At 45.3% G+C, this 25,918-nt stretch overlaps 1 protein-coding gene across 5 annotated transcripts in view; it reads left to right on the top strand.

Annotated features, from left to right (window-relative positions):
* Nucleotides 1-24,246, top strand: part of LOC1277092 (mucin-5AC) — a 76,118-nt gene extending 51,872 nt beyond the window's left edge. For all 5 annotated transcript variants that reach the window (XM_061645139.1, XM_061645140.1, XM_061645141.1 and 2 more), the window contains exons 4-7: nt 19,405-22,185; nt 22,267-22,463; nt 22,537-22,960; nt 23,031-24,246. In XM_061645139.1, coding sequence (XP_061501123.1) covers nt 19,405-22,185; nt 22,267-22,463; nt 22,537-22,960; nt 23,031-23,350 — 3,722 coding nt within the window. In that variant the 3' untranslated portion in view covers nt 23,351-24,246. The remainder of the gene's footprint in view (nt 1-19,404; nt 22,186-22,266; nt 22,464-22,536; nt 22,961-23,030) is intronic.
* Nucleotides 24,247-25,918: the final 1,672 nt, after the last annotated feature.

The following is a 25,918-nucleotide window of genomic DNA, read 5'->3' as shown; positions in this document are numbered from 1 at the left end:
TCACCTCCTTAGCCTTTCTACTTCCCTTGCGCCCCTTGCAATTGAAGGCGGATTGGTTTCGAGTTCCGTTTCAGGTTGACAGGCATGATTTAAAGGCATTCATAACCTGGGTTTTGTCGCAGGCTAAAGCCGGTCAACAGGTTTGCGTTTACGGAGTAACGAATTGATGTAATGCTTTTAATACCAAAAGAAAAGGGTGAAAACGACGAGTTTTGAAGCGGTGCTGCCCCCACGCTCAGTTTTAAAATACGTTTCGATTTCCATTAATAAATCACACCCTTTTCAATTTTCCAAATAATCAACCGATCCGAAAAACGTCCTGCTTGATAAAATGCATCACCGCACGGCATACGGCGGGTAGCGACACGCGTACAGCAAGATGCGTGTTAAATAATCGTTCCGTTCAAGTAACAAAACGAATTCGTTTAGGAAAAATTGCTGTGAGGATGAAGCCAGGCACGGAAATGGAACGTACCCATCGGCGGCGGTTACAACAAAAGCGTTTTACGAACGAGATGCTGAAAAAAACATGTTTCCTCGGGCAGAGCAGTGTAGCAAAGCTGTTAACATTTAACATTATTCGAAGCATAAGCTTCTTTTCCACCCGCGTGAAAATTAAGGGCACATCCGAGAAGGGGTCCCCCAGGCTGGCTGCTCACATGTAGCATGGCCAGCTTTTTAACTATGTGTAAATGAAACCTTCTTCATCTGCATACCTGTGTGAAGGTTAGCTTCGGATTTATTAGCTCTTTTAATCATCTGAAAAATCCATTTCAGTCACATTTTGATTTAGTTTCTTCGTACGATTTTAATCGATTGGTACTCTTTTGCTGAGTTTAAATGCATTTTTTCTTCATTATCATTACTTATGTTTGGAAGACTATAATGTTTAATATTCTGGGTCATGTTTTAATTGCTTTCAGTATATTTTGATTGTTTTTATAATTGCTTCTATCAATTAATATATCTTTCTCTTTCTTTTTTTGTCCTTTTTTCTCCTACACTAACGATTAAATGCTTTTTTTAGTTCTCCCTTTGGTATATGAATCGGCATTCTTTTTTACTTTTTCTTTTCAATCCTTTGTTAAGTTTATTCTTAGTTTTTTTTTATTATTGTCCTTATATTTTAACTTATTTTTTCAAACCTTTGATGTTTAAAGTTTTAAAAATTTAAAGTGTTTAAAGCATTTTTTTTTACTTTTTCTTTTCAATCCTTTGTTAAGTTTATTCTCAGTTTTTCATGATTGTTCTTATATTTTTACTTCTTTTTGTCAAATCTTTGATTTTAAAAGCTGCGCCTTGTTTGAAGGCTTTCGTAACATTCAATTTAAATTTGATGATACGTTTGTTCAATCACTTCCGTTGCAATAACATTGTTTTATGAATAAATTTCTATTTTTCCTAATTGTTTGATTGCCTCGTTCTCTTTTGTTTTGTCCTGTATTTAATCATAATTTTGCTTCAAAACACTTGTTTGGATGTTAATGTCTTGTGGCTTATTTATTCTTTGATTCTCTTGTCTTATTTCTTACGACAATGTCAACAATCCATAAATTCTATGAAATTAAATTCTTATTTCGAACTATTTAATCATTTTGCTTTTTTCTTGTTTTTTTTTAATAATATTTCATCTCACGATATATTACTAAAGCTTTTTTGGACCGTTACTTCTGAATAAAAAATATTACTAAAGCCATTTTTTACTTTGTAATACCCAACTACCATAACCATAACTCGTTGTATTGTCTTTCTTTCAAATCTGCAATCCACAACCCGACTTAATCCGGCCTGCAGTGTGCCGCTTCAATACATTCACACATAAAACCGGATCCTTCACATCGATTCCAGCTAACCAGCGAGTGTTTCGAACCGCTCCGGCCGACCCGGGACAACAATTCCACCCCATCATGCCGATGGTTACCCTTTTGGGAGAAAGTAACCTTTAGCCTTTAGGCGCAGGCCGTCCGGGTCTGTCGGGGGAGGGCAAAGCGTGGGCTCAAGCAAGCTTTTCCATTTCCATCCTGAAATCATCGCGAAGACACCGCACCGCACCAAACGGCTGCCACTTAATGCGCTCTGCACGCCGGTTTTCTCCTCACCGCTCCTTGAATGCTTCACACATTGGCTGTGCACGACAAAGGCACACTCACGACATCGGTCGCTGCTGCTAGGCCGGAGCGGAGCGCACTTTGCACTCTCCGCCTTTTTACTTTCATTTTGGAAGCCATATTCCGGCCCCCCCTCTTTCTCTTTCGCTCATCTTTGTTACACGAAATTTGGGGTCCATCCGATTCGGTGCTTCTTTGCAATTATGCAACAACCATCAACCGCCACCAGCGTCACCTTCTCGCCGATCCGGATTAACGCCGGGTTTTTTAGAGTATCGAACGGGTCGAAAGGGGAAAAAAATCGGTGCAAAAGGTTGGTGTGTCGTAGCGTTAAAGTGAAATTGATTACCCGAAGCAGATAAAAAGGGCAACGGTAGTGAGACGGTGCTTCTTGACATTTTCGCAGAACTGATGGGGTAGTTGGCGGCGCGTGGGAATCGAATCGAAGTTTCAATCGATAGGGTAATTCCGAATGCAGAAGGGTTGACTTGAAGCGCGATACATGTTGCAGGAGAAATGAGTGTAAAGAACGATCGAAAGAATTAAAGATCAAATATTGGAAAACATGTTCATGGAATTCCTTTTTGACTTTATGCTTTTTATACCCTTTTCCTTCTCATTAACTCTTCAAGAATTCATCCCAAAAGTCTGCACAAACCTTAGTTAAAATAAAATTACTTAATCCACCACTTTCTCTCCTTTTCTGTAAGCTTTCTCAATAAAAAAAGTGCAACCACACTGCTCCAATCACACTGCCGGAAACAGTACCAAGCCAATGGAACCCAAAAGCACCTTCAAACCCGTCTTCCATTTTCGCCAACTGTCATCGCTTAATGAGCAAAAGCGGCAAGCCGCATGCTCGCACGAACTTACCATAATTTCCACCCCGTTTGCTTCTTACGAAATCGGAAAAACGGAACCGGGGGCCGGGAAAGTGAACCCCTTTTTTTCGCAAAACGGCCATTCATGCACGTGGCCTCCAGTCGCGGGCTATTGACACAAAATGACAGTGCTGCGGCAGCAATGGTTGATGCCAAATGGACGACTTTTACAATCCGCACGATGACGACGACGACAAAGACCCTCACGAATCCGAGCTCATCTGCCTTCTTCATCGTGATCGTGATCGTTCACCTGCCCTAACCGCGTTTGTCCCCGTCCGTGCGGCACACCATTTACGAGTCCGGAAGTCCGACCGAGATGCTACCATTTTCCTCCACCTTCGTGCACGCTTTGTTCGGAGCTATTTAAGCCTCCGGGTTTGCTGTTTTGCTGCTCTGGATTTTTTTTGTGTTACTATTTCTGTGCGCAGTGGTTGTTTGCCTGCTCGTTTTTTTTTTTGCCATACCGTGGGAGAAAGTTTCAAGCCGACGGACGGTTTGGTTTTGCTACCGGACATTAGCAAACGCTACAGTTTGTTATGTGTGTGTGTGTGAAAGCATGCGGCTACAGTGTAAAACCGCGAAAGAAAAAAAAACAAAGCGGTGAAATCTTGCCCGAACATCCAAATGCCGTATCCAATTCCATGCGGAAAACAGATCGAGCGCAGCGGCAGCGGCCCCAAAACCTGCTCTGCTTGCGCGCGCTGCTAACGATGAGAACCCCGCGGTGGACACTGGCTGCAAGTGGAGGTTACCGTGTGTAGTTGCGATGTTTGCTGTTTGATTTGTTTGCCAATTTTCGCATCAATACGTTGAGTGGGTTTTTTTTTTTCTTCTTCACTTTACTTCAATTGATTTCAGCGTTTTTTTTGTGTGCCTTCTGTTGTACCTACTTTTGCGAGAGCGAACCAGCCTGAAACCAGATTATCTGAGCGTGCAAGAGCGCATAATTCGCATCAAGATTGATGGTTGAGCGGCGTAAAACAGCACCAAACGCATCGGGCCCTTCAAAACTTGCGGCCAACGGTGTGCTTCCGTTGCGAGACGGCGAGCGGCCCGATGGGGCAAGCCGCCGAGACCACCCGAAGCCAACGCTGCAATACCAACATTGCACGTGGAAGAGATGTATAATTTCGATAAAATTTCATTAATGATGGTTATTATCGCACCGGCGGCGATCCTAGCCCTAGCTGCTTACGGTTTTGCCGTCTGCTGGCCCGCGGCCTGTGTTCCGCTCGGCAGCTAGTACCAGATTTTGGGGCTTGATTAATCGACGATGTACGAGGCCAACCTAAACCTCAATGTGGATAAATGAAATTAGTATAATTTTTTTCTAAGATGAGTAATTGAACCGAAACCGCGGCGCCGTGGCGATGGCTGCTGCATGCGCATCGGATTGGGAAATTATGTGCGCTATGGTGGCTGTACTGCCCCCGTCCAGTGTGTGTGTTGCTTGATTGAAGAAGGAAAATCCGTGATGATCATAATTATCCCTTTGCGAGCGCACGAGGGAAAATAATGTTTTGCAAGTTCGTCGCTTGCACTGCTGCTGCAGTCTATCGTTCCGAAGCGACCACGTGGGCAGCCCAGTGGGCTGTTCTATTTCTCTCACTAATATTCTTTTGATTATACGCTCGATGGTTTGATCATTTTTAATAAACTCTACCATTTGAATTGATTGCCCGGTTCTGGCTGGGTTATTAGTGGGCAATGGTGCATAAGGTTTAAATGATGTACAAAAAATGGGTTAATCAGAGATGGCATAATGAGTGGCCGGAATAAATTCTTTTAGATTTTAAAAACATGTTATTTGCCATTTTTCAATCAAAGTTTTGTATAATTCGTTTGCTAAATTTAATTGAAAAAAAAAATAGTTTTGTAAAGAAAAAAAACAAGCTATTTGCCAGTCTATTAATATCAAAGGATGCGAAAATGGATTTGGGTTGAAAATTCAAAAATTGTTCCTACCAAAGCTCGTAAACCATTTTTATTTAAAAAAAGACCCCTTCTTTCCACCTTTCAAAATAATTTCTACCTTTTGAAGCGCTTTTTAAATAGATTCATGAGAAGCTCTTCGGCATGGGAAACATGGAACTTTGACATAGTTTTTCGTTTTGAAGGAAAGATGTATCTTTTGACAGTTAATAGCTGTAGAAAACATTTTGAAATTGTACGTGAAATCTTTTGACAAATATCCAAATGACCTTATGAGTGTAAAAATGTCCCTCAGATTATAAAAAGGAAATGAATGTGTCCAATTCACCAAATTTTTTAAAGCAAATGCTCTATTTTTTAAAATAATCTAATAGTTAATACAAGAGGTAAATTCTGTAGTCACCTTTTTTACAGGGTTTCCCAAGATTTATTGGTTGGTTCCCATCAATATTTGGTGGGTTCCCATATTTTTTTTGGTGCGTTCCCACGATTTGTTGGCCGTTTCCCAGAATTTTTTCGTCCAATTGTATTGATATCCAATCGGAAAATACCAATAAATTATGTGCACGTACCGAAACTCTATGGGATACGATCAAAAAATCGTGGGAACGCACCAAAAAATCATGGGAACTGACCAATAAATCGTTGGAAACCCTGTATCACTTATGAGCAAGCAAAATGAGCGCAGAATATCACATGATGAATATGTCTTTTCTTATTTGCCCTAACAAATTAGAATTAATATTCAGCTGTTTAATCCATCTCACGAAATAGCAGAGTGATCATTTACTATTTCTAAGAGCATTTGATCTCAAAAAAGAGTAACTGAAAGTTTGTTTTTTTCTCATATGCGTTTAAGTTGTTTCCTGTCCAAATCTTTATTCCAATTTGTTTGAATAATAGTTATAATAGCTCTGATAGTTTTTTGAAACTAATAATCGTTCTATAAATGGTGTTGCCAATGAAAAACAATTGAAACACGGTGTCAACCGATGTACATTTTGCATCGAACATCGGCTGCTGCTACAATTGTAACATGGTGACGCACACATCACCCTGCATTTCCATGCGGACATCGAAGCGCATGCATAACAACGACTGCAGCATGCAAAAGAAAAAGCATCACACCACCAGATGTAAAAAAAGGAACTCGTGGGAACACTTGACAGATATACTACCATTCCCTTTGCACTAGAAATGTGCTCAACCAGAACCGGCCCGGCAACGGCAAGAAGGGTCAGCAGCTCTCGCGCCAAAAGCAATATGTAATAGCAACACCCCTTCTTCCCCTCCATCTTCTGAACGTCAAACGATACGCGTGGCTTGTGGTCGTGTGTCGTGTGGGTACAAAACCTCGAGAATCGGCGCCGCCATCCCGGCAAGAAGTTGCACCGAAGAGCGCATTAACATGCGGCGGTATGCCCCCTTCAACCCTGCTACGGGAGATGATGGTCCAAAATGATGGTCCACTGTTGGGTTCCAGTGTTTGGGTGGGGAGCTGACTCAAACAATCGTTGGATCGCTGCAAGGGAAAACTGTAGCCGGCGGAGTGAGTGTATGGGAAAATTTAATTTACCACCCCAGTGTGGTGCATTGCACACTGTAAGGCCCGGCAAACGCCGTTGGTTGTTTTGTGACCATCATCTACCGCCTGAACCCCCCCCCCCCCCCTCCGCTGAAAGCAGATCTAACGAGATGGGGTTGCCATTTTTGCCGCAACCGCAACGAACGAGTCCGCGACGCTCGGACGTCCTACGGTGCGCTAAGGAGCGGAGCACCAGCGATCGGAGCCCTATGGTGAATTAATGTACAGGGCCCATACATGCACACACACATACACACGCCACACTCCGGTGGCGAAGTTTCTCTTGGTCTTACCATCGAGATTGATGCTCCGAGTGCGGAAGATGAGCTTACGTAATAGGGTGCCCCGCTCGGGTTCGGAGTGCACCGTTGGGGAAGGGAAGAGGGAGGTCGGTGGCAAGTGCCAAAGGGAGGATGTTGGGCTTGGGCAATGTGTTATGCTGATGGTGCAGCAGGTCGTCGCTGCTTGCCTTTTCGCATACTGCCATCGACGGGAAATTAGCGATTGGCGCGCTGGAGCTCGCTGGTGGGTGACGTTTTGATTTTGTCGTTTGTTTTTTTTTTCTCCTTCTTCTTCTACCAGTTGCTTTGTTTTTGTGGGTCAAAGGGCTTGATGATCACGAAAATCTAGGCAAAGTGAACGACGGGAGGGGAAGATTCGTTGTTTGGTAGATGCACACCCCAGGGTGTTTGCCTCCCTACGGGCGATGCATCGAATTTGTTGCACAATTACGCAATGGCGACACATAAGCGATGTAGATGGAGTGTGATTTATGTCACAAAGCAAATAAGGAATAGTGGTCGTTTATTTGTTTGGAACTAAATGTGCTAGTTTTTAATATAGTTTGGTGTTAAAATAAGATTTACATACAAACCAAAGATTTATTATACATAATACTGTTATATTCGTGATTTCGTAACGTGATCCTTCTTTTATTATTTATTGGATCGATCAAAGTTATATAAATCATGCTAGCGACATGGTCAGAGCATTTTGAATGGTCAAGGTCACTCATTCCTTGCGTGGCGTTTTTCGTTAACATGAAGTCTTCAAGATATTTATAACCATTTGGCAGATTTTATGGCATAAAGAGCCAAAATATACAGCAGAACGGCCTATCTAGACCATTCCTGGTCCTCTCTGAAGTCCTCCTGGCCTATCTGAACCAAAAAAAAGAGCTAAAATTATGTATTAATGTCACTAGAAGGTGATGTCTTACCGATATCAGTTTTTGAATAGATACCAGTCCTAGAACTTATGATGTTCCGGTGTTTAAACAGATCAATAAACTAATGGTGGTTTATCCTCCCTCTCTTTCTCCTGTTGGCCTGCTCACGATAGAGTGTGACATGGTCCGGTCACCAATCATTCTCCAGGATGCTCGGCCCCTGGCTGCAGCCTTCCATCCATGTAGACACCCGATTTCCGACAGATCTCGCTTCATCTGATCCAGCCATCGAGATCGCTGTGCTCCCCTGTGCCTTATGCCGATCTGGGGATTGCTGTCGAACACCTTCTTCGTGGGGCATGAGTCCGGCTTCCTCATTCCTATTGATAAGGAATTAAACTATCCTGAATTCGGAGTAGTAGCTGATACAAGTGTTTAAACCCGATCCGCAATTGACATTAGTATTGGACCTGAGCCTCCTGAAACTCATTACGGTGCTGGACTTGAGCATAAACACATATCCACTCATGTACCTCATGATAGTATTGGATGTTGATCGTGGAATTTATATTAAGCCTACAACGACATTCAAATTTATCCGGAATCTATTTTGATCCTAGAACTAATCTTACACTCATAACGGTCTTAGAGCTGATCCAGCACCCATACCATTTCTGAAACGAATTCGCATCCTATATTGGTATTGGAGCTGAAGCTAAATCTGATATCAAAACTGAGCAGGAGCTGAATTGATCCTGGATCGGATCCTAAATCCACACAGGGTCAAAGAACTTATTGTAAACTTATAAAGGACCTGAAAGCAATTCCGAGCCTACACTAATGCTGGAATAGAGCCCGCGCCTATGTTGTCCTTGGATCCGATCTTGAACCAATAGTGGTTTTGAAAATGATCATCTGATCCTCGAGCCAAACCGATGTTGAAATTGATCCGGAATCTATTTTGATCCTAGAACTGATTATGTACCCATAACGGTGTTGGAACCGGATCCATTATTGGTATTGGAACTCAAAGGGTCTTGAAATTGATGGTACTAATTATTACTGATTCCAAATCCATACTGCTATTGGAATGGGTCTCGCGTCTATATTGGTTTTGGAATTGATCTTAATCTTAATCAACTTTAATGTTGTGTTATTCATTAAAAGCGTTTTTCACAAGAATGTTAAACACAGAAATACCCTAACTAGTGTCAATCAATTTCCCTCCTGTTGTATTGACTAAACAATTATACTAAGTTTAATTAGCAACCACAAGAGGCAAGAGAAAGTATTTGTTTATCATTAAGTCTCCGCTTAACTCAAATGAGCGTAGGATGGCTTGTCGTACAAAGCTAATACTTTCACACCTCAATTACCGTAGTCGACTCGTAGGCTTGTGCTGTATTAAAGCCTTTTCGTCATGCTTTTACTTTTCTCGCCCTCCCGCTGATCTCCCCTTTTGGTGACATTGACCACGAACAGCGTGCAAAGCCGAAGCAATCGTGCGGCATACACACCACACAAAAAAAAGTTCAATTTCTCCCGCAACAATCCAACAAATCAATCACTTTCTGCGCCCTGGCCCAATTTCATGCGTCCCCGGAAACCCTTCGGCCTTTAGTGGCCGTGAGCGAAAAGACGGCACGAAAACCGATACATAAAAAAGGCGAGTACCGCACGACAAAATAAAAAAAAATCCCATAAAGCTCAACCAAAACACGCCGAACCTGCCGGGGCCGCCCCGATCGGTTGACCCACTGATCCTGTTCGTTCTGGGTCGAATGGCGTGGAAGAAGTGGAGGAAAGAGGGCTCAAAGCCCAATTCCGTGCTTTGCATTCTGTTGCGTACCGACCATCCCTTTTAAAACCGGTTTCGAATGGGGCTCGACGCATCGAATGGGTGTGCGATACGGATGCAATTAATTTTACTTTCCTTTTCGAAACGTTCCCGTTTGCGCAGTGATTTAAATGGTTTATTTTTCCGTAGACATGTTAAAAGCCTAAGAGCGCTTTCCAGTGCGATCTGTCAAACGAAATCCAAAGACAATCCGCAGCCGTAAACACTGTCCCGGCCCGTTTAGCGATCAAGACATTATCGTAATTTCCTCCCCCAAAGCAGGCCTGTGTGTCTGCCTCGATCGCGATCGTTGTGTGATACCGTGCCTTAGCCTCCTACACCACCCACCGGACGTTGTGTTGCTATTGCTGTTGTTGTTTTTTTGTTTAAAAAAGCGGCAATTTCGCAAAACAACAACACACGCCACCGCTGTCGTCATTTCCCGCGGCCCGTTTTAGTGCGGCATTATCGGATCAACGGTGCCAGCGGCTCGTGCACACTAATGCACCACGGTGCAAACGGTTCACAATGATAGGTGTGAAATCATTACCACGCAAAATGCAATTTCCTTCCCCCGGGTTTTGCTGTTTGCAAAAATGCAAAAACCGGCGGCAGAGTGAAGAGAGGCGAACGAACGCTCGGGTTTATCTCCTTCGGCTAGATCTCGAGCCATACACCGACGTGTGGCACATCGCTTGTTGGGGCCGGATTTCTCTTTCCTCCTTGTCTTTTCCCTTCGTGTTTCATCTCGAAAGGGTGGGTTGGTTGGTGGAAGTTTCCACACGTCATAATTTGTTGCTAAACTTTTATTAAACATTAAACACCACCCACCGGCTCCTTCGCCGGCTTTCCGTTCTCTGCCGTCACTGTCATCAGACTGCTGACGCTTGACGTTTGGCAAAGCAAAAAAAAATCCAGCATGTATGTATGTGTGTGTGTGTTTGTGGCTTGGTGGGTGGAAAGCTAAAATTATAATCGTGCGCGTGACCGTTCCACCGTTGCGGCAGCATATAATAATCAACAATTTTATGCTAATGATGCCCTCGAACCACCCATCATTGAGCATCATCTCTGCTTTTCGCATTACATTCAATTGTATGCCACGAGAAATGGATGGAGGGAAGGGTTGTCGGAGAAGCGGTGGGCGAGATTGGGAGGCTGCCATGGAAAGCACAAGCGCCTTGGCGTAGAAAGCAACCTTGGCGATGAAACAGCAGCATGCGATCTTGAGCATTTTTTTGGTGGGTGTTTTTTTCGGCTTTTTTAAGGTCCGAAAATCGATCTGTGAAGAGTTTATTTGGTGATGATTTGAAGGTGAAAGATGGTAGAAAATGATGCTTTTGCAATGCTTTATGGAAGCGTACCGATTTTCGGTCTTTTTGTTTTTGTTTTTCGAACTAAACGTGTATAAATTGGAATGTAATGATGTTACCATTTATGTTATTATTACTCTAAATGTAATAATTTTCTACTGTTCATAGTAAAGTAAAGTAATGTGGATTAGTTAACACAATAACAGCTTTTGTAACTACATTTCGACTCCAAATCACCAATTTGTGGCTGTTTACATCAAATATTTGCGTTTGAGGCATCAGTTTCTCAGCAAATTGACGTCTTCGTCTTGGATTTTGTTTCGAAGGGAAAGTTCCGAATTTATTGCTGTGAAAGATAAAAAAACTGTCAGAAAATATCAATAGTAAATAAAACACTTAAATTATTTTCATTCAAAATTCGTTAAAGACATTTACCAACAAGACTGAAAAGAAGAGATAAAACTTCATAATTTTCGCATCACCTTGCGCTTAGTTATCTACCTGCCTTAGTATCTACGCAGTGCAGCCGCCGCACCGTGCCGATAAACGAAAGCAAAACAGGCATTACCCTATCACGACTTTCAAACCCGGCAAATACAGCAGCACCAAACAAACTTATCTTTCGTTTATCAAAACTCACCCGCAAAACGCATTCCGAGGAAGCAGTGCTACAAATATGTTATCTTCACCCTAATCTATGCGTCATCGTACCATGCGCGTCACGAGTTGCGCTTCATGGCATGAATCGTACGCCCCCATCTAGGTCGCCATTTTAATGGTGATGTTTTACCACCGCACAATCCCCTTTTTTGTCTCAAAAATCAATCTCTCAACTGTTCAACGAAAGACCAACGAGAGACGCTGCCAAATATGATCCCATTTTGATTTGCCCACTTCGAGCGCCCAGAAATCGACACAGAAAAATTTGATCGCACGAGCTGGAAAAGCTCATAGTGCTAGATTTTGTTTGCACCTCCCACTCCTTCCCCGCAATGGCAATCGAGAAAGAGTGGGAAGGATGGCTTAAGAGCCACCGAAACCGTCCGCAACTCAAGACATTCCAACTGCCAGAGAAACGGTTAAAAACCAGATCAATCTGACATGCCAGTCAGTAAACTGGGGCCGCTTTTTTTTTGGCTTCTTCCTTCCTTCCTTTCACCTCTGCTGCTCTTGGTGTCGTGTTGGTCACTGACGAATGTTTCGCGAGGTTTGACCTTTCCGAGCAGCTCTCCTCCCCAAAAAAAAGCCACCCGGATCCATCACGTTAGCCACCCGGATTGGGCCTGTTTCGCTAGGACTTTCAACGCGTTGGAGTTGCTGGCGCGAGCAAGGCAGAACCGATGGTAGAGAGGACCGGCGGGTTCTCTCGAAAAACGACCCAAACTGCACGATTTGTCATAAACTCGAAGCCGACGATCGGTCGATTTAATTGATTTATGCTGTCCCAGGGACGCACGCATGATTGCGTTTTATGCTCGCCGGTTGCGTGTCCATGCGTGAGCTGTCAATGGAAATGGCCGGTTTTTCTATGCTGAACGGTAGCCTGTTGCGGATGATTTTTGCTGCCTCCGAAACACTCCGGCAGAGTTGTGTTGATGGAAATTTTGGAATTAAATTAACTCGTCATTGCTGTTTCGCGCTTGGTGACAGGGACTGACCTTCTTGCCGGCACGCTAGGGACAGATGAGGTTAAAGGAAAACTCATTAGCCAATATCATGCCCAAGGGTGTGTGTGTGTGTGTGTATATGTCGATGGCGCACTGTGGAATGGGTTGTTATGAGTCCTTCAAGGTTTGAAGATGATGTGGTTTTAGATGTGAGCAAAGTTCTTCGGTAATTAAAAACTAATTTATCAATTCATAATGGAAAACAAATGAAATAAAATCTGCTTTTTAGGGAATTTTCCACTATTCAACTGCGATTTGGTATACTTTTTACATCCAGTCATACTGACTAGTCATACTTACCAGACATTAAGTCTGAGAGACTATATAAGTCAGCAGCTACTTGTCTTAGCTCAATTAATTCAAAGACAGATGGTTACATGCATATCCGTTGAATATGCGATATTTTTGTTCAACAAATTATTCAAAAACCACAAAATTACTTAACGACATTCTTCAATCAATGTATTCAAATATTGACATGCATAAATTACCCCACGATTTGATGCTTCAACCAGTCCCCAACCTGAACCTGAACCGATAAAACCAATCATTTCCAATCAATCGCTTCCTCAATCGCTCGCCCGCGTTTGCGTAACACGATGTCAACATCAGAGGAACACCGAAAAAAACAGGGACACTCCGTCCGTCGGGGGTCCGACTTTCTATTTCCTTCCTTCGGCCGGTTGCACCAGTTTGTCGTGGTGACGATGATGACTTTGGGTTTGGTTGTATCTATTTTATTTGTATCCCTCAGTCCGCATTGACAGGAGAACACGCCGTTTCTGTCTCGATAATGAAATGAACGATGGCAACAAAAAAAACCTTTGACACATAAATTGAGGAAATCTTTAGACCCTTTCGGGTTGAAATTACCCGCCGGCTGAGGGTGTGTTACTAACCCATTGAAGGATTTGTTGGTGGGAGATGGAAATCAGCTGTTTGCCCTCCGTGTAGGCTGGATTCATGGGTGCGCAGACCACTTGCGCGGACCGTGCTTCCTGGCTAATTATGATGTTGGTACGTTGCCGTCCGTTGCCGCCAGGTTGCACACCTCACGCGATGGGATTGTTGTGCGCGCGAAGTGATGGTGGTCCGCAAAGGAAGGAAATCCCGGACCGGCAACAAGTGCATACTGTTTGTCTAGGTGGCTGCAATTTTATGCGCACGCACACAAGCACAACACATGAACCTCCCTCTCTATGCAACGATGCACCACACCGTCGATGGGTGCAAAGTGCAGCTCGAGTATGCTTCGAGTGCATTGTGTTTTTGTTGCCCGCTGGGAGATTATGCCGCCGCTGCAGTTACGCGAGTGAAATATGCGAGAATGCACATTTGCGATTGTCACTCCTGCTCCCACTCCCCGTGGTGTGGGCCGTGAGAAGCTTCGAGATGAGAATAGTTCACCTACCCCCAGGTGCTCTGCCACTTCTACCACGCACACAGACACATACACTGCAGCTTGCGAAAGAGTCAACAAAATGGCAAACCATAGCGTTTCGTGGAGGACGTACGTACCACATGCGTTATGCGAAAAATCGGTTCCGTACGCAAAAGGCACCACGCGCCGGTTATGTGTCGTTCGCGGTGGGGTAACAACCACAAAGATTTAAGATTGTTGAACTAGGAAAATTATGAGTAAGAGAGAAGAAAAGAAAAAACAATCAAATTAACAATGGCTATGGTTGCATACGAAGTAAGATATGAGCAGTGTAGTGGTGGGAGCTCGGAATCGGACCTACCCGATTCCGATTCAGTGTTCAGAATCAATTCCGGAGCCGATTCATATGCTCGAACCAATTCTTATTCCGGAGTCAATTCCGGAGCCAATTCCTTAGTCGTTTCTGGAGCCGATTTCGGAGCCGGTTCCAGAGCAGATTCCGCAGCAGATTCCGGAATTGCCTCCGGAGTCGATTCCAGAGACGACTCCAGAATCAATTCCGAAGTCAGCTCCGGAATTAGAATCGGCTTTGGAATATGAATCAACGTGGGAATCACAATTTGCTCCGGTTACGGAATCAGGATTGACTCAGAAGCGAAATCAGTCCGGGAATCTCCTTGAGAATGGATCATTTGCAAGTAAATTTTGATTTTTTGCGACTATTAATACTTAGCATTATTGGACCCAAACACCTATTCCTATGAGGACGTCGAAACCGACTCCATTTCGAAGCTAATTCTTATTTTGGAGCCAATTCCGATGCCAGAGCCGATTTTTTTTTCCGTATCTAATTCCGGGACCGATTCTGGAGCCGATTCCGGAGCGAATTCCGGAATCGAATCTGGAAACTGATTCCAGACCTACTATCCGGAATCGATTCCAGTAAACTTAGGAGCTAGCTGGAATTGATTCCGACGAAGTCTTCATTTTTCGCATGACTAGAGCAGTGATAAATGTATTATATGATAAATAAATAGGAATTCTTTTGGACGCTTCTTAAAATGCAAAAAGAGGTAGCATTAAAGTGCATTTGTCTATTTTTGCCTATATTTCTTTGAAAAAAAGGTAATTATCTATGTGCAATGCAAAAATATGAGGATAAAATTGAGGTTTTCCGTGCATAAATATCAATTATATGTTAATGTAGGAAATTGGAAAAATCATCATAAAGCATATAACAAAAGCTTAAGACACTAAAAAGCATGCTTATTTATTACAATAACACAATTATCTACCGCGTTATGCATGAAACATTAAACGTTTACGTTTAAAATGTGCAAATATTTACTTTACAATGTCTTAAGCATTGGAATTGCAAACCAATTGATTAAAATCAAAACTATATTATTCTTTCCACAACTCTTAAAGTTACGCTTTTTGATCAATCGTCAATCATCTCCTCTTATGTGCAAATTAAAAAAATCCAAATAAAACACAAATAATGTACTCAATTGTTATCTTCATTGTATAATAGGTCAGCCTATCCCCTGTAATTAAAGGCCTACCTCTAATTAATCTTTAAATCACGTACATTTTCTCCACATAATAGCCCTCATAGCTTAGCACAAATTTACCCAAGCACTATCATAAAGCAGTGCAAATCCCTTTTTCAACCTGCTGATTGCATCTTTAATTAAACATTTAATCCCGCTTGCAACCACCATGAAGAGTGCTTTCTTCATGCTTCAGCATCACCTCCATCTCCACCAGCACATTCTTCCACGTAATAAAACAAATTAATTGACCCATCGGAAGCCTGATCGCAGCAGTACATCGTTATTGAATCTCCTCCGTTTACGCATCGCCCTAAGGAATGCATGCGAAAACATCGATGCAACTGCCCAGCGGTAGCAGCAGTACGTCCAAACAAAATGTTGCTATGCTGTGGCGTAAAAGGGGAAGTGCGAAATCGAAACGTTCTCCATTTCCTACTGTAGTGAGAGAGAAAAAACAAACAACACATACACACGGCAGCCTGCTACGTGAAAGATTCCATGTTTGCTGCGCACCTTTTGGCGTGCACTGCCGTTTGCCGTTTGCACGCCGTGAAGATGTCGAGCCTATGGGCCTATGGGCGAACGATTTCACTGACCATTGCGGTGACGTTGGCTAGCCTGGTAGTGTTGTCTCCCCCCCTGTGTGCGTGTTGCCATCGACCGCTGGGAACCGATGACAGATGTGACCATCCAGCAGCAGCATCATCTCGCCGCTTGTACCGTGCAACTCGTGACATTCCCAAGCCTTTGCCGGCGTTCCTTCCCGTTCCCTTGCCGATGGAATTACGTAAAGCGGAGCACGCGTATGGGAAAACTGCGCTCCATGGAGCTTTGTGTGTGTGTGTGTATGTGTTTGTGGGAAAAAAGCGTCTCCGCGCGACATCTGCACGCTGCCGGGGTGCGTGCGAACGACTTGCGTAAGAAACACGCGCCCGCCTTACGTTCCAAGAGATTAGGAGGAGTCGGTCGGGGTGACTCGCGTTGACGGTCTAGCGAAAACTTCCTGTTTCTACAAACGGCCCCAGCGCTTGTCATCGACATGCACGATCACTTTGTCTCTGTGTACTTCGCTCTCCCGCGCCTAGCGTGCCCGCGGGAGCCACAGCCACAGCCGGAGACATGTCGATTAATTTTTAGTGCAGCAAATTGAGTGCACTTTTTATGCGGACATTAGGACGCACAGACAAAACGTATGGAATTGAGCGTTGAGTAATGAAGGAGAGAGTGGGGGGGGGAGCCCTGTTGCTCTGTTACTGCTCGTGTACTTTCTCCACACTCAAATGGGAGCTTAAGATCGATGGTAATGTGTTTGGCATTTAATTTATTCCGAAACAGATCCATTCCATTCGATCCCTCGTCAAAGCTAGCTTTCCTCACGCACTGGCGAGTGTTTATTTTACGGAGTAAATTACTTAAAGTTAGAGCGAAGCCAAAGGGAAGGTGGTTTAATGGTGTGATTTGATGTTGCGATAGCAAAGTGTAAATGTTAGTGAGACATTATCGTTATCATACTTCCATGAAATTTGGGATTAAGTTATACCACTTATCACAAGTTTTATCGTCGTTACATTTCAACGTGCGTGGTGAGCGTTATCTTGCGGGAAACGTAAGCTAGGGAAAAGGCTGTACGCTAGGGCATCATGTTGCCGAACTGCGATAACTCCACCAGCCTTGAGGTAGTTAGTACGAATTTCCTGGAATCAATACAAGTTATGCACTTATAACCCTCGAATCGTATAGAGATGGTGACCTAGAGAAGCCTTTCAGATGTCTCATTTGTTGTACCATTTGTTTGTTTTGTCGTTGCTTAGTTTCAATGAAGATTAGATACTTATCTTAATAAAAGAAATTACGTATTTTTTGCTTTTTCTCGGAAAATTAAGACATAATATTCTTCTAGTCCAGTTTTTGAATTTCTTTTTATGGAGTCTAGGTCCTGATGAATAACGTTCAGCAAATCTTCTTCTGGTTTAGTAATGAAGTAATCGAATTATTTCTATATCTTCAATTTCATTCAATTGCAATTGGTCTATTTTGGGCTAAACTTAAATTCAAAACGGACTTACCAATCATTGGGTAAACTGGGATTTCTGCAACCATAAAAGAGCTTGCCTGGCGAAGAAATAGATCTTCATACCGAGTCACTTTTCGTCACAGACTTACGATTCCTTGGCAATATATTTCACGAGACAACAATTCCTTTTTGCCAAACAATCCTAAACTCACCGGGAAATAGTCTTTTACTTATAGGCCGGTGATTTGTTGGACTTTGACAATCCCTGAATGTGGCCTGAATTATGTCAATCTCACCTAAGGGCCACGTAGTCCAAGTTAACGATATTTGTTTTTTTATGTAACGCATAAACTAATACTAGAACATCCGTTTAAGCCACTTGAGTTTGATGGGTTTCAATTTATACTGAACTCTTGCGCACACACTAATCACTAGGTAACAGGCTGGAACGCGATATTTTTAAATTAAGATAGCTTAGAGTCTCCTACTTTTTGTCCTCCTGATATTTGTCCAAAGTGGGCACAACCGGACTGCTAAAAAGTCGAAAGTATGCATCTCGACACTGGATATAGAATCGTTTCCTAAAATCTCCAATTATGGCATTATTCCTCCAACTTCATCACTATACCATCGTGCCGCCATCTTACCTCCGTACGCTATTGACCATTGACCCGTTTCACATCCTCCAAACTTCATCGGCCAAACTCATCGCTACTTCGAAGCGCCCACTCAAGCCCACAGCGTGAGAAGACACGGAACAACCAATTACTACGATCGGCTCCCGGTCACAGGTCAGGGATTTGAAGCCGCCGGCAAACAAGCCTTCACCCCTGACACCGTTTTTTTTTTCGGCGCATACTTATTCAAATCATTGCCCCGATAGAGCTAATCAACTCAACGATAATCGTACATCCCCAACGTACAAGCCACCATCTTCATGATAGTGATGAAGATGGATCTAGCGTTAGGCTTGTCGAGAAGTTTAATGTATTTCACACGGTTACACAGCGAAGGTAGGGATCAGAACGTTAAAGCCTACAATTTGTGTCCACTGTTTGTGAGCGTTGGAGCTTCGCCAGCACATCAGCAAACGTGCAGCGTGTACCGTAGCTGCGCTATGTAATTTATTCTTAAGAAACAATAGAACACACTAGCCCTTCCACGGGTCAGCTCTTGCCTCATCTGCCCGAGGTCAGCTTATGACATCCCAGTGGTCTAAAACGAATCTTCATCGATCAACTGGAACTCTGCTCAATAAATCAGCCTCTCAGTCTAGAGGAGGTAGCAGATTTTAATTGACCAACCTTTCCGCTCTGTACGCGCAGTCAACTGCCAACGCTGTGCCCTCCTTAGTGTGGCCTTCAGTGTCGCAATGCTGCTAGATTAGCACCTGCCGATGATGTTGTTGACGTATTGCCACTGCCGCAGAGCTCGCACCGTCCAGCAGAGTTCGCTTGCAAATCTCTTTACCTCTGTTGACCCCTCATTCGATCGATTGCAAACCGCGGCTGCAAATCGCGGCTGAGTGACAATTTCGCCCGTCACAGACCGACGAGTGACTGATGACTAGAGGAAGTTACCTAATTCCCGAGCATGTGTGTGTGTGTGTATGTGTGCACACATGCTGACTGCCCTCCCGCTGCTGATCGATTCGTTTCGCTTTAATCGAGCCCCCGGGTCGGGGTGGCTCGCCAATCGATCAATCGATCATACTGCGATCGGCAGATTGGACAGATAGAAAATGAACCTCGCACCGTTGGGGGTATGCAAAATGTTGTGTATAGAGACGGATCGCTGACTCCAAACCGACGGCACTGATTGAGCGCACTCTAAATTGCTGTTTCAAATTAGTGCTCAACCCGAGAGTGAGAGAACGAGCGATAGAGAAAGAGAGAGTGATTTAATGGCTTACTTTTCTTCTGACATGTTGTTTCGTTTCCCATTTGTGTATGTTTGCAGGTACGACTGTCACAGCAACGGTGGCCTCCACCGAGGGAACCACAACGGCGTCCACAGCGACGACGACGACCACGACGGCAACGCCGGCCACGGCAATGACCAAGCGCAGGATGACTAATCGGGACAATAAGCTGATGTCGGTTTTGCAAGCCCGGCGCACCGCACTGTCCCGCGACCGGTGGCGCAAGGAGTACCACCATCCATCATCCTCTTCCGCCCTGAAGGCTCGGCAGCAGGCGAGCGTCGCGGGCAATCTGGTCGAAGACAGCAGCACGCCCGAATCGAACCTGATCGTACCGGTCAGCTCATCGTCGTCCTCATCTTCATCATCAAGCCGCATCGCCCCAATGGATGAGTTTCTCGACACGGACGAATCCATCCACGGCATGTACGTGGTGAATCCGCGCACGGGCAAGATTGCACTCCAGCAGACGGGCGCAACCATCAAGCTAGCCAAAGAGACGAACAACTTCATCGGCATCGTACCAGCGCCGATCGGTAACAAATCGCTCGAAATTACCAAGCTTACCTCGGCAAAGGGTGCGGCGGCCACCAGCGCTGCACCGATCACGTCCAGCCCGACGACAACAATTCACACCGGCGCCCGAAGTCTCTACCTCGAGACGCGCGGTAAGCGTATGCGCGATCGCAAAACCTTTCCACCGCTGTCGACGGAACGATCGGTCGAGGAAAGCGATCTCATCCCGTACCAATACTTCGGGCAGAAGCTACTGCCCGCCCATCACAAGGCGGGCCTGGATGCGCGGAATCAGGTGATCAACACACGCCGCACACATCTGAACAAGCTGAAGGAGGATGCGCTGGGCGAGATGAACGACGGTATCAAACCGTCGACGGAGAAGAGCAAGTTCTGGTCGAATCGCTATCAGTCACGAAACGTTGTCGCGCTCAACAATTACCTGCGACGGGGTGGATCATTGCCTCTCACTACGACGACGACAACGACGACGACAGCAGCGAGCATTACTTCAACTGTTTATCCATCGACCATTCCTTACAGCAGCTTACAGCCTGAAGGTGCTCCCGTACATTCGGATGCTCTTACGAATTCAATGATTGCGCTGAGCAATCTCTCCGACGGCAATGACGAGGATGAAAAGCAGGTGTTTTCGCGCAGTGCAAACTTTACCACACCGAACCGTACAGACCCGGACACGCGGTCTTATGAAGCTATTCCAAAGTTCAACACTCCAACGACGACCAACGCCATTGTGAAGTCTTCGTATGTGGAACCGGTAGAAAGTAGTCCTCTCACGACAACAGAGCTCCCAAGCAATCACAAACCCCTGCTGGATGAGTATGCCGGCTCACCCGGTGCACTGTACGGGTCCGGGTTGAGCTCTGGCATTTCCAAGCTCATCATCAACTATCCGGACGACGCCACACCGGAAGACTTCTATCGACCGCTCAGTAGCTTCGAAACGCACGCCCAGATCGTTAATCTTCAGGAAGCGACGGAAGATCCTGTACCGACGACATCCGTGCCCACCTTCGATGAAGACTACGATACACCGAGAAATCTTGTGTCCCTGCCGGATATTAATCAAATCTTCCGCAACCTTTCCACACCGACTACGACGGAGATGACGACGACGACGACCACGACGAGTACAGTGCAACCGACGACTACCAGCACGATGGCACCAGCTCCCGCACGATCGCGGCTTAACACGCGCGTCTACGTTCCTGTCAGTCGTTCCACAACGACCCGAACGAGTACAACTCCACGAACTACTACTACGACCACCACGACAACCACATCCACTACCACGGAGCAATCTGTGGAGGAAGAAACGGAATCTCCAACGACGATTCTAATTCTAACCTCCAAACCAACAACGGAAGGATCGTTCGCTTCAACAAGTTCCACGGAAGCTCCCGTAACGCCGGCCGTACCTTCAGCAACGCCTTCCGTGTACGTGCGGACAACCACCTCCCGACACTTCCGACCTTCGGCACCTCCAACGGTCGCCTCCCCACCGAAACCAACGCGTCCGACGACCACCACCAGCCCCCCGGAACACCGAACGGTTGCCATCTTCACCGGTCTCCGGCCTAGTCCCCCTGATACAGCACCTCCACCGAACGGAACGGAAGCCGGATTTAACCCCATCCTTTCGCACATCTTCCCGAAACTAGCCGGCCCGGTGCTCTCCACTCGCACGCCACCCAACCTGGACCTTTCGCTCGCCTTCACCTCACCGCCCCCGGTAGATCACAGTTCCGGCACGAAGAAACCGGCCGTCTCGTTCGACGGTGTGCTACTTCACCACAACAGTGACGTCGTGATCGAGATGCGCAAAATGAACACGGCCACCTTTGTGCTTGCCGGGCTGGGCATGCTGCCAATCGTCATCATCGTGCTGTACGTGCTCAAAGCGACCGTGTTTAACCGGGAGAACAAAGTGTCCCACGATCTGGAACGCTACATCCCGGACGGTCAGCCACCGATCAGCCCGGTGGTGCGATTGGAACAGTCCGACACCTCCAGCGCAACGGATGAATCGATCATGACGGAGCATGATTTTAATCGGGGCAATTTGCGCTTCAAATCCCTGCTCGGGGAGGGTAACTTCGGGCAGGTTTGGAAGGCGGAAGCGGACGATCTGGCGGGCCATCTTGGGACGACACGCATTGTGGCGGTAAAGACGGAACGGAGCGACAACGGGCACGGTGATCTGAAGGCGGAGGCTGAGATTATGCGCAAGCTGGGCTCGCACCCGAACGTGGTGACGCTGCTCGGTGCTTGCCTGGAGCAAGGTATGTGGAGGTGTCGCCGCTTGTACGCTTGTCCCCGAGCAACTTCTAATGCACTTTCCCTTTCGCTTTTACTCCACACAGATCCTCAGCTGCTGATCATGGAGTATGCAATGCGTGGCCGATTGCTATCACTGCTACGTGCGGCCCGCGGTGCTGTCAACGGGCTCGCCCCATCGGTGCACAACAATCGACCACCGATCATGCCACTGTCACCGAGGCGATTGACCGGCTTTGCCCATGATATTGCCCGCGGCATGGAGTACATTTCGGAGAAGAAGGTAACGAGTAGCCTGTGCAGTGTTCCGAGATTCAGATTGTTCAACCGTTTTCCGCTTCTTTTTATTTGTTCAGATCGTACATCGTGATTTGGCCGCGCGGAACGTGCTCCTCGACCACAACGGTATCTGCAAGATCTGCGACTTTGGTATGTCGATCGATCTGGAGAAGGTGAAATCGTCGCACGCCCAAATCCGAATGCCCCGCAGCCACCAGCACAGCGAGTCGCGGTTCAAGTTTGACCTCAGTGCGCGATCGTTCGGCATCGGTAGGCATCACAGCCATGGCCACGATCATGCGTCCCATGGACGGCATGGTGGCGGTGCTGGAGGTGGTGGAAGTGGAGGTGGACATAGCAATAGTCACGGGCATGATACGAAGAGCCGGCCAGCGCTGCCGATCCGCTGGATGGCACCGGAGGCGCTACAGTATCACATCTTTTCCCGCGAAACGGACGTCTGGGCATTCGGCATTGTGCTGTGGGAGATTGCCACGTTAGGTAAGGCTCTGTTCCGTATCTCCAATCAATCTAAGACATTGCATTCTAATCAATGGCTTCTCTCCTGCAGGTTGTACTCCTTACCCGAGCTTATCGGGCCGTGAGGTAGTCCGGAGTGTCCCGAATGGTGCCCGCCCGGAGGTGCCCGCCGACTGCCGGCCGGAGCTGTACGATCTGATGCAGCGCACCTGGCGAAAGGACCCAAGGCAGCGGCCCACGTTCAGTGAGGCACGAACGTGCCTCGCGCGGACACTCTGCCAGTGGCAGCTGGAGGACAACGATACCTCCAACACCTCCGAATATCTGGACGTGAGCGGGTTTAGCGAAGATCTGGAACAGGGCATGGTGTACTTCAACCGGCGAATATCCGAGTTTGAGTGTGAAATCTGATGGCAGCATAAACCTAGCGCACGTTTTCCTGGTGAAAATGTGCACTCCGTCGGGTTTTGTCTACCGCGTGGAGGAGGTTTTTATAGCAAACTCCAAGCCGGTTGATAATTATCGGCAAACTTGTACATATCTAGGCTCTCTGTTTTGTGTTTTACTCGATATAGCTACTACCCCATTCCTGTCCTTGCACCAAACCAATCATCTTCATCCAATTTTCAGTACACACACTCACTGTAGCTACGCGCTGTTTCCGAGCTCGGTGTTAGTACATTCCATTAAATTATCTTCATTTGTTAGTTGTGTAGGAACGGCTCTGCTACTTTGTGGGATAGCTTTAAAACACCTGTCAACAAGCGCACTGATTAAGCAAAGGAACGTTTAATGACACACAATAATGATATATGATATATTCTGCAGAGTTTGACGAATGGCAGGAAGGACAGTTTCGCAAGCGTCACCGGCAGACGCGCCTGTGCAAGTGATAGCAAAGCAATTTAGTGCACTGTTTAGTAATTGTTTTGTTTTGTTTTTCTCCCTTCCTCTCTCTTTCTCTGTCTCTCCCTCACTTGGTCCTTTATTCTAAGCTTTTGTGCGTACTTTTCAACAAATGTAGCATGTGGCAAAGATTGCAGGTAATTCTAGTAACTGCATTAGCTTGTCTTAAACCTTTACCTTTTTTCCAAAAATAGTATTTTTCGTCTTTCGTCCCATTAGTACATAAGATTATTTTATTTGTAATATTTTATACGTTTGAGGCTGTTCCGCTATTTTGTCGGATGGCCGTTTAGGATTGAGTGAAGTGATTGAAAGAGACAGTGGAGAAAAAAATATAGGTGTCTCCTTCAAGAGGTGATTGAGGAAGGATGAATAAAAAGTTTTGATGTTTTGTGACAATACCAGTATGGCGTGTTCTCTCTTGTAGGTTATCGTGACGTCCGAAATAAATCGTATGGAAGTGGTAAGATACTACGCGTGACCATTGTTTTAACATGCGTTCAGAGAGCATTAAATTATTGGTGAATAAACCTTAAAAAAGCTTCACTTCATCTAGGAGTTTTAAATGCATAATATTGAGCCGTACACTGAAAGACTTAGGTCCAACGAGAAGGCAATATTGATGGTAACTACATTTCGGTAGCTTGGAGTCTGTAGGTTTTGCTGGGTAATACTTAATGTCTACCAGGCGATAAATTTCGCCTAAGCTAAGAGTATGGTAGAAGTAGCAAAATTGAAGGTTAAACCGTACATGAGCTTAGAATAGAGTCAATGAAGGTCGGCTCCAGTACTTCATAATCATAATCAGACTAATTAATCATACAAAGAGCAATTCATGTCCTTTTGATATGACACAATCTTCATATTGATTGATACTTTAATGACAGTTATCAATCAATTTATTTTAATGATGAAAATGCAATGACTTTTGGAAAGTATGCTGCTATTTTTGTAAGAAGCGAAGCTGTCAAAAACGTTATCAATGCCTTTCATAGTAGCGGAATGAATTGAAATTATAAGTGGATAGTTACTTACGAGTACCACACGTGTTCAAATAGGAAATACAGGTGACCGTCTCGCCCCTTACTTTGAACCGAATAAATAAAGAAAACGATACCTTTAGTTCGAATTCGTGCTCTTGTCGGCAAATGGTCCTCAACGAAGAGGAAAGAAAGAAATTTATTGAGTGTGAACAAATAGCCAAATAGACTTATTTATACTTATCCGGCACTACAACCGCTTTGCGGTCTTGGCCTGCCTCAGGAGTGTCCGAAACCGCTCACGGTCTCGCGCCTTCGTCTGCCAGTCCGTTATCCCGGCCTTAATGGCGGACGCCTTTACGCCATCTTGCCACCTCAGTTTGGGCCTACCACGCCTCCTCTGTCCTTGTGGACGGCCTAAAAAGACTTTACGGCTGGGTCGTCCGTTTCCATGCGTACAACATGGCCAGCCCACCGGAGCCTTGCGAGCTTGATACGCTGCACGACAGTGAGGTCGCCGTACATCTCGTATAGCTCGTCATTGTACTATATAGGTACTATGTAGTCCCAGCTTCGTCCGTCGCGACAGGTTCTTTGAGGTGAACTGCTTTTTCAGGCTGTAGAATGACCGGTTGGCAGCCAGCATCCTTGCGTGCAACTCAGCTTCCATGCTATTGTCATTGCTGACCTTTGACCCAAGATAGGTGAATTGTGGGACGACTTCAAAAGTGCGTTCACCTATCTGCACGTCACGCAGACTTATTTATATTCCATGTTAAAACGTGTAAGCTATTGCCAGTGTTTCAACTCAACGTGATTGATTAATTACAATTATCTGAAATCCGAATAAACTTAAATAACAATCAAAGCAATAGCTAAGAAATTTCACAGCCTCATGAAACAACGACGAGGCAAAATATTATTCATTTTAAAATGCTCCAACCTGGCTGGCGATCGTTTTGACAAAGCTTTAAAGCTCACGATGATCGTTTTTATGCGCGCCATCTAGCGTTGGGTTCCAAAAACACTTTGCTTTTCTTGGCTACAGTAACGGACAGAAATTACTCCCTGCATGTTTCTTTGATGGTTATTC

This window comes from Anopheles gambiae, chromosome 2 (genome assembly GCF_943734735.2).
Source record: "Anopheles gambiae chromosome 2, idAnoGambNW_F1_1, whole genome shotgun sequence".
In the NCBI taxonomy this organism is placed as follows: domain Eukaryota; kingdom Metazoa; phylum Arthropoda; class Insecta; order Diptera; family Culicidae; genus Anopheles; species Anopheles gambiae.
The sequence above is the reverse complement of the archived record's forward strand: the minus strand, read 5'-3'. Positions and strand labels throughout refer to the sequence as shown.